Source organism: Mus caroli, chromosome 16 (assembly GCF_900094665.2).
Source record: "Mus caroli chromosome 16, CAROLI_EIJ_v1.1, whole genome shotgun sequence".
In the NCBI taxonomy this organism is placed as follows: domain Eukaryota; kingdom Metazoa; phylum Chordata; class Mammalia; order Rodentia; family Muridae; genus Mus; species Mus caroli.
In genome coordinates, this window is record NC_034585.1 from 20,080,733 (window position 1) to 20,090,588 (window position 9,856).

Genomic DNA, 9,856 nt, shown 5'->3' on the forward strand with positions numbered 1-9,856 from the left:
TTGGGAACTGTGAGTGAAAATAAGCACTTTCCCCTCTAACTTGTATTTTAGCCAGGATTTTTTTTTTTTTAATCACAATAAGCAGAAAAGAAACTAACTCAAGAAATGGTACGAAGAAGTGGTGTCACTGCTGACCACATAGCTTTTAGGCTTTTGCTTTGTAGAATGTTGAGGTTTTCTAGGATGGAAATGCACTGAATGTTTGAAGTGGAATGTAATGGGTTGTTCTAGTGGACAGCAACGCAGAAAGACCAAGACAGTGGAGCCTAGTTCACGATGCTCATGAGGGGAACGAGGACTCTATTAGGACCTAGACTAGGGGCCAAGAGTGTGCTATTTTGGCACAGAATCTGGCTGCATTCTGCCCCTTTCTATGAATTTGAGTAAGCATGACTCTAAGGGTAATAGACTAAAATGTCAAGACAGCCTAACACTGAGCTTGTTGCATGTTTACTACTGATCACTCTGATGCATGCCTAGAATAAAAAACAGGTGAGGCAGAAAGAAATATATGTGCGGTTTGGAGAGGAGGAAAAAGCAGTAAGAAGCTTAAACTTGCCCCCAAGGCATGTCCTGAAAACAGAGGTGGTAAATGCTAAGAAATTAATACTATTCAAGAGAAGCCCCTTGCTCTGAAAAGCAACAAAAGGAAAGGAAGGAGTCCTGAAGACTTCAACTAAGGTTCCAACCCTGGACAGGAGAGAAAAATGTCCTGGTCTCCACTTCATATCTAGCAAATACATAGGTAACTTTCTACCAGCTACAGCATACTGAAGTCATTATAAATGATCCAAGAGATTCAGGCTCCATCCTGAGCTGGGAGAAGAAGTAGGTTGCAATCATCCACGTCACACTGATTTTGGATGCATGAGAGATGCAAGGCTGAGGAGGTCATGAGGTGTTTTTTTCCTTCGACGTTTCAGAGAGCATGTGAGTGCAGGCAATATGTGTGGCAGGCTGGAAGTTCTTGCAAGGAGTCCTTGTGACGCACTGTGTGAAGCTGTTAAGATAAAGCCTGGGTTGTAATGGAAACCCCAAGATGTTTGAGATGCCATCATCCTGGCACATATGCCAAGGAGGGCTGCATACAGAGTGGAACCAGCCCCAAAGGGACATGTACGCTGCAGGTAGCAAAGCTGGAGGGGCAGAGTTGGCCTTGGAAACTGGAGTCCCAGGTACCAGAAATGGCACTAAAGGATTTGTTATTTTCTCTGCTGGATTTTAGTAATGCTTTGATCTTTTATCACTATGCCTCATTTCTCCCTTTTGGAATAACAGGAATGTCTACTCAGTCCCATTGTGTGTTGGAAGTATGTAATCTGGTTTTTGTTGTTTGGTAGATAATAGTTCAAAGATTGCCTTGAGTCTAAAAGAGACTCTGGACTTTTGAGCTGTGTTGGTGTTGTTAAAAAGGCTATGGGAACTATGAAAGTTGGACTAAATGCTTTTTGCATCATGAGATGGCCATAAACCCATGGGAGCCAAGGGTAGAATGCTGTCAAGTAACTATGAGTGGTAACATAGGCTCATGGGTTTGAATACTTGGTTCTTAGCTGGAAATGTGTCTAGGAAAGTTATGGAACCTCTGGAATGTGAATTCTTGCTGGGGGCTACATCACAAGTGGCAAACCTTCAGGTGGACCTTGCTGTTCTCTGCCTATTTTTTCTACTACCAAGTACAGGCTGGTCTTGGTCAACATAACACAAACCTAAACACATCTGGGAAGAGGGAAACTCAACTAAGGGATTGCCTCCACCAGACTGACCTACAGGTGCATTTTCTAGATTGATGTGTGAGAGTCTAGCTTCACTGTGGGTGATGCCACCTTGGACAGATGGTGCTGAGTTGTATGAGAACTGAGCAAGCCAGTATGCAGCATTTCTCCATGGTCTCTGACTCAGTTTCTGCCTGTCTCCAGGGTCCTGCTTTGGCTTCCTTCCATAATGGACTGTTAACTATAAGTCAAATAAGCCCTTTGCTCCCCAAGTTGCTTTCGGTCATGGTGCTCATTATAGCAATAGAAACCAAACTAAGATACTGGATAACTCAAAAGAAAATGCACATTTGTAATGACCTGAAATATCCAAAGACAAAATAGCCAAATGCAGTGCTTGTGAGACTCTGGAAGGTGTTAAGCTTCTCCAGAACAAAATTATACAGAGTGTGTAAATGGTAGAACACTACACATTGAAAATCACTGCTCTGATTCCATGAAGGAAGGCCTCAGCAGCAGGTCATGGGACTTTGCTGGTGAGAATGAGAGCAAGCAGGCAAAAACCAAAGACTTCTTTTCATGTCTTTTATATAGGCTGTCACTAGAAAATGTAGCCAGTTTTAAGGTAGTTCTTCCTACCTCAAATGATGCAGGTTTAGAGTGGGTCTTCCCACCTCAGTTATCCAATCAAGAAAAAAAAAATCCCTCACAGCTGCTTGTGTTTTCAGTTAATTCCAGATGTTGTCAAGTTGACCACCAATAGTTGCTATCATACCAAGAGTAACGAATCAGATGAGATGATGGCCATAGTCCCTCTTAGCCCTAGTGCAGTCCTCACCCCTCCCCCACCCCTGAGCCTGCTGGAAGCAGGACGATACACTGCAATGCCCCAAGATAAGGAGGAGTACTCGTGGAGTATGAATGGGGCTTATGGAGGACAAACTAAAGTATTACTTCTCATCCTTACTCATGTACCCAATATTCTGAAGAAAGAATAAATATTGAAATATTTTCATGCTGTATTGGACCTTACTAACATTTTTCTCTAGTGCCCCCTTAGCTGCTGACCCTGAGATCAACTAGCATTTGCTTGGATGATGGGTGGAGGGCCTTCAGTGATCCTGACTACACTTTGCAGAAAGATTTTATTTCATAGGTATTATAATGCTAGTTTACCAACTCAGTAAAGAAGCCGAAAGGCCTAAGCACACCAAGAGGAAGAGAGGAGATCAGTCACACAGGATGCTAGAGCAAACACACACAGCTGCAATGCTTCGAAACTTTACAACTGGGTAAAGGTACAGATGACATGCAAGGGAATGAGAAAACTTTCCAACAAGCCTAGGAAATAGTTAAAGAGTTTGAAGTGTCATGAATTAGTGGAAAAAGATACTCTCAGATGCCATAAGGTTATTAATGAGAACTCTAGGGCCCCCAAGCTGTACAAGTTGTCACCTGTGCTATTGGGTGCCCACAGAACTAGACAGAAAGACCCTCTTGCTGAAGACGTCACACAGGTTGGCTGCTGGACACGGAGAAATCAAGCTGGAATTAAGCTGGAAGCTTCCTCCCTGTTGGCTAGTTTTCACAGTGCTTGAAAGGTGCTGTGTGAAGCTGAAAATTGCCACCAACGGTCTTCCCTATCATATGCCTTCTGATACAGGAGTAGCATGCCCATTGTAGATAAAACCAGCTTCTTTTCAATTAGAGTTAAGGCCTGCTCCACAGAAAGAAATGAAAGAAATTCATGGCTGGTATTATAAACCCAGTACTAAAACTCAGTCAAAAGTTTATGGCCGGGACGATCATAGGCCCTAGTGCAGAAGCCACTGCTGTGGATTTGCTAACTGAACATGGTGGGCCTTCAAATTGCCTTTACATGTTTATGCTTATGCCCAGTAATTTACTGCTGCTGTCATCTCTGGACCACAAAACTTTTCGAAGTGGGCAACAGTGCTGTAGAAACAAAAGTGGCCAAAGTAGAAAGGAGTGACTGTGGGGTGCTCAGCCCTAAATAGGCCATCTATATCACCAATATCTACACCATCTATACCTATATCACCTATAGCACCTACTCATTCACCTAAATAGGCCATCTATATCACCAATATCTACACCATCTATACCTATATCACCTATAGCACCTACTCATTCACCCAAGGCTCCACGAATGCGGAGGGGGGAGACTCGGCAGAGGGGGTGTTATGCCACGGAATGCTGTCTACCAAGCATGATGTGCATACCCTGTGACTGGCTATAAGAGACTTGCCTTTTAGTGTTCTGTTATGGAGGCTGCCCCTCTGAGGCTGTATGGCAGTTAACAGTTGCTAGTGGAGAGGCTCACCAGGCTGCCTCCCAGAGGATCTTCAGACAATTAACAGCAGCTAGGAGAAAACTTTTCTTGAGTGTTCCAGTTGCAAAATTGCCCATGTTCCTCTAAGTAATTCTAATTAGAAACACACTTGGGTAGAACTGTTCCTTGGGTGGAGTGCAAAGCCCCCAGGTAAAGTTCACACACTAATCTTACTCTGCTTTTCCTCTTTCCATTCCCACCCACAGCAAACTTACCTTAATGAACTATCTTAGTTCTTACTTGGTACTATCAGTGCCACATTGCACCCACAATGACCAGAGCTCAAGAGATGACCTGCTTTTGATTTTTGTGACTATTACTGTATTTTGGACCCACACTTGGATAATGATTGTTTTTACAGACAACATTTATTCTCAGAGGAGTTTAAGAATTGTATCCAGTACCCCAAACACATGGGGCAAGACTTGGAATCATATATTTTAAGCCTTGAAAGATGACAACTGCCAGACCACAGATACCCAAGCCATCTGTCACAGTGGAGGGAGAAAGGAGGCCTTCCCATGATAAAAACAGGATGATGGAATTCATAACCAAAAGGCACATGCTCCAGAAGGTATCAGAAGGAATCTGTCACAATGGAAAGAAAGATAAACATAGCCAGAAGGCCAACAGAAAAGAAAAACCATGGAACAGAAGCTAAGTAAACAAGAACTGGAAAATGCCTACAAATATGGGATGGTTTGTACATGCTCGGCCCAGGGAGTGGCACAATTGGTGTGGCCCTGATGGAGTAGGTGTGCCACTGTGGCTGTGGGTTAAAAGACCCTCACCCTAGCTGCCTGCAGGTCAGTCTTCCACCAGCAGCCTCCAGATAAAGATGTAGAACTCTCAGCTCCGCCTGCACCATGCCTACCTGGATGCTGCCATGCTCCTACCTTGATGATAATAGACTGAATCTATGATCCTGTAAGCCTGCCCCAGTTAAATGTTGTCCGTATAAAAGTTCCCTTGGTCATGGTGACTGTTCAGAGCAGTAAAACTCTAAGACACACTACAAATCAACAAAATGATGGAGAGTAATACTAATTTTCATTGATAATTGAATTTCTATTATCTTGATCCCCCAATCAAAAGACACAGGCTAGCAGACTGGATTAAAAAGAGGTAGGTAAGATCTACCTTTTTTGTTGCCTCCAAGAAATGCATCTCACCATCAACGACAGAAAGAATGGAAAAAGGTATTCAAAAAAAAAAAAAAAAAAAAAACAAAAAACAAAAAAACAAACCTAGGAAACAAATGGGTGTTGGTAATTTAGTATCTGACAAAATATATTTCAAACCAAATCTATTCAGAAAAGATAAGGTCACTTTTAGTCAGCAATAATCAATCAAGAAGATGTTACTATTACAAATCATATATTCCCCAAACACAGACCACCCAATTATATAAAACAGATACTACTATAAATAGAGACAGATAGGATTGAGAAGATGGCTCAGAAGTTAAGAGCACTGGCTGTTCTTACAAAGGACCCAAATTAATTCCAGCACCAACATGGCAGCTCACAACTGCCTGTAGCTCCTGTTTCAGGGGGTCTGACTCCCTCACAGACATATATGCAGACAAATTACCAATGCACATAAGATAAAAATAAACAAACTTTTAAAAAGTAAATATTCTATAAAAGAAAGACAGAGAATAGATGTGGACACAGATTAGCTCTAGCACAATAATGGAAGAGTTAAAGACCCCACTCTCGTCAGTACACAGGCTATCCTGACAACAAATAAACAGCAGAATTCAACAGCATCCTAGATCACATAGACCTACCAGACCACTACAAGCACCCCAGTCTTCTCAATATCTCATAGAACATGTAAGATGCAGCACATAACAACACACAAAGCAAGCCTTAACAAACACAGGAAAAATGAAATAATCTCATTATGTAATCTGTCATCAATAGACTAAAACTAGAAACCTCCTCAAGAGGAACTATAGAACACACACTAACTCATAGACATTGAACTACAATGGGGGAAGGGGACAGTCCCAGAGCTATGGCTCAGGTGTGAAGAGCATACACTGCTTTTGCAGAGCACCAAAGTCTGGCTCCCAGCTCCCATGTGGGTGGCTTACACCCAACTATAATTACAACTGTAATTCTCGCTCCAGGAGATCCAACAGCCTTTTCCGAACTCTGAGAACCCCTGTACTCACACATTCACATACAAAGACACACATAACTTTAAAATAAGACACCTAAAACATTTTTTAATTAATAGATTAGAATAATATAAATACAACATACCAACACCTAAGGCATAATGAAGGCACTATCAAGGTGGGAGATGAGGGCAGAGTCTTACTCATTCAAAGATTTTAATTTACATTTAGTTTGTGTGTGTGTGTGTGCACAGGCCATGATGTGCACGTGGAAGACAAGAGTCAGTTCTCTCTTTCTACCCTTTGGGGGCCAAAGATTGACCTCAGGTAGTCAGACTTGATAGCATGTCACCTGAGCCATCTTACCAACCCTCTCCTTTTATTTGTGTCTCTTTGTGTTGTGCTACAGACTAGCTGGTCTTCAAGCTTTTCCCCTTTTTCTGCCTCCCACCTTGAAGTGGGAATTCTAAGATCACAAATGTGAGCCACCAATGTTTAGCTTTTTATGAGGGTTTCAAGTATTGAACTCAGGTAGTTAGGTTTGCATGGTAAATACTTTTCCCCCACTGAGCATCTCCTGTAACCAGAAAAAAATATTGGTTCTACGAGTGAAGTACCTACATGCATTTTAAAAACCAGAGACATCACAAATTATTTTAAAACTCACTTTAGGGTCTTGTAAAAACATAAGACAAAGCTCACATCAGTGGGTGGAAAGTAAGTGACCAAACAAGAGCACAGTAGCAAGGTGGATGCAATGGTCCGTTTGTAACTGTCAACTAACCAAGCCCAGAGTCACCTGAAACAGTCTCAACTGAGGAATTACCTCCATCAGGTTGGCCCTGTGGGCATGAATGAGGAAGACTGTCTTGATTATTAGCTGACCCACTCCCTAGGCTGGGCTCAAAGAGAGAAAGGTAGCAGAATTGTGAGCAAGCAGGCGACACGAGTACTTCTTTCTGCTCCAGACTGTGGATGAGGTGTGGCCAGCTGCCTCAGACTCCTACCTCTGACACCTTTTTACCTGACCTGGAACTGTAAGGCAAAGAAACAGTACACTCCCCTACAGTCAGTCAGTCAGTCAGTCAGTCTGTCTCTCTCTCTCTCTCTCTCTCTCTCTCTCTCTCTCTCTCCCTCCCTCCCTCCCTCCCTCCTTCCCTCCCTCCCTCTGTCCCTGTCCCTGTCCCTGTCTCTGTCTTCCTGCCTATGGACCAGTGCCTGTCTACAAGCTACCATGCTCCCTGCTATAATGATAATGAACTAAACTAAGTCTCTGGAAGCCAATTGAAGGCTTTTTAAAATAAGAGCTGCTTTGATCAACAAAAGAACAGTGACTAAGACAAGCTCAAATATCCCAAATAAATTCACTGCAGAATTCCACCAAACCTATAGGAAAAACAGCAATATTTCTCAAAGTATTCCAAAAAATAACTTCTTGAAAATAAAGTCAGTATTGGCCTACTACTAGCACCAAAGTCACAGCAAAGAAAAGATGATAATAATAATAATAGTAAAAAGATAAAAGCAAAGCAATGATAATAAAAAATTAAAAAAAAAAAGATTATAGCTGGGTGTGGTGTTGCATGCCTTTAATCCCAGCACTTGGGAGGCAGAGGCAGGTGGATTTCTGAGTTCAAGGCCAGCCTGGTCTACAGAGTGAGTTCCAGGACAGCCAGGGCTATACAGAGAAACCCTGTCTCAAAAAACCAAAAAAAAAAAAAAAAAAAAAGAAAAGAAAAAGAAAAAATTATAGACCTATCTCCCTAATGAACATGAATGTGAAAATTCTCAATACAACACTTGCAAGCCAGGCTCGAGAGATGGCTCAGAGGTTAAGAACATTTCCTGTTCTTCTAGAGGACCTGGATCTGATTCCTAGCATCCACATGGCTGCTCTCATCAACTTCAGTTCCAAGGGATTCTCCATCCTCTTCTGGCCTTCTTGAGCAACAGGCATGCATTAGGTTACAAGTAGGCAAAGCACCCATGCACATCAAAATAAACCTTTTTCTTTCTCATTGAGGTTTTGGCAAAACATCAATGTCTGTTCCAGCACTATTCACAATAGCTAAGTTACAGATGGACTTAGGAGTCCAACAAGAGAATAAAGAAAATGTGGCTTATGTACAATGTCTTTTTCTCAACCATAGAAAATGCAGTTACAGGATGCAAAAGATGGCTTAACCATTAAAGGCTAGGCTCACAAGCAAAAATTTAAGAATGCAATTTTGTTGTATACAGGAAAATGGATATAACTGGAGATAACTTGTCTCAGAGAAACAAATACATGTTTTATCTCAATGTGTGGTTCCTAGATTTTATATAGGTACTTAAAATCACATATGTGTATATGGCAAAGCCAAACCACCTGGAGAAACAAAAGGAATAATGGCACAGAGAGAAAAAGGTAAGAGAATATATACATTATACAGTTTGACTATACAAGAAAGTACCATATACAATGAATATACACAATGAAACATTTTTAAAAGGAAGGGAGTTGATTATTCTGGAACATGCTACGATATTTAATAGGTGAGGATATATATCATTAAATTAGACAGCTTTTTAAGTTACCATAGACTTGGCCTTTTACTTTGAGTGCAATGAAAAGCCACTAAAGGTTTTAAGCAGGAGAGGATGATTTGACATAGTTTTTTAAAGTGGGAGTGCGCTGGGGATAGTTCAGTCCATAAAGCTTGCCACTTACTTGCCATACAAACAGGGGGTCTTGAATTCCGCCCATTGTAGCAACTGCAACAACAACGTCCTGAATTCCAAGCACTCAAGAGACAGAGACGGGATCTCGAGCTCCTGGGTCCACCAGCCTAGTCTAATCTGTGATCTCCAGGTTCCCTAGTGCGCTCCGGAGTGCACTCAATCATAGGGTGGAAAGCAGAAGAACTTTAAAATAGTGTATCAAGATATGAAGTTTGGAGGCAGGGAGATCGGTTATGAGACCTTTGCAAGCAGGAGATAATTATGACTCAGAGGTGGAGCTATAGTGGACATGCACACATTACGGTTCACTGATAAAAATCTGAATAGGTTATGCAGGAAGCTAAGCTGAGAAGCTGTCCTGAACAACTAGTTGTCTGAGGTAAACAAAACTGGAGAAAAGAGCAACCGATGAACAAGCTCTAGTGCCTTTTATTGATTGCATGCTTGCTGTGTGCAATTCTGCTAGGAAACTTGCAGGGAAATAAAATAGTTTAATTAATTCCCAACACTGCCAGAGAACGCTTTGCCTTAGTTTTGTAGAAAACAGGTTCGAAAGTGGGGTGGAGATGGGGCTGCCTCACCGCTACGGAATGCTGGAAGCCGAATCTGAACTTAAGTCGGTCTCCACGGCGGCGTCTCTACAAGGTACCAGGTCCCTCTTTTCCACGGTAGCGAGACTGTAATAGTTAGTACTGGGAGAGCCTATCCCCAGGCAAGACGCCCCACGTACTTTGACACCTCCTGGGGTTGCACTTCGGGGAGCGCTCGCGAGTCACGTGTGCACATGGCGTCCGTTTCCAGACTGGTAGTAAGACCTCTCTCAAGCAATTGGTCGGAATAGGGAAGGAGCCTCGCGATTGGTGGACATTCGGGTTTCCTACAGCAGCGCGCTCTTTCTCGGCTCCTAACTCTCTCCGGTCCTCAGCAGCTTCCGGGCGG

General features: G+C 42.5%; 1 protein-coding gene across 4 annotated transcripts in view; it reads right to left on the bottom strand.

Annotated features, from left to right (window-relative positions):
- Positions 1 to 9,828, bottom strand: part of Tbccd1 (TBCC domain containing 1) — a 45,408-nt gene extending 35,580 nt beyond the window's left edge. The window contains exons 1-2 of one of the 4 annotated variants that reach the window (XM_021185085.2): positions 9,499 to 9,828; positions 8,907 to 9,072 (exon numbers count right to left, since the gene is read on the bottom strand). Coding sequence is in view for 1 of the 4 variants with exons in the window: in XM_029470441.1 (XP_029326301.1) it covers positions 9,648 to 9,703 (56 nt within the window). In the remaining 3 variants the exon portion in view is untranslated. Of the gene's footprint in view, positions 1 to 8,906; positions 9,158 to 9,498 lie in introns of all 4 variants that reach the window. The other 3 variants (XM_029470442.1, XM_029470441.1, XM_021185087.2) reach the window with 3 other exon arrangements.
- Between the last annotated feature and the right edge of the window lie 28 nt (positions 9,829 to 9,856).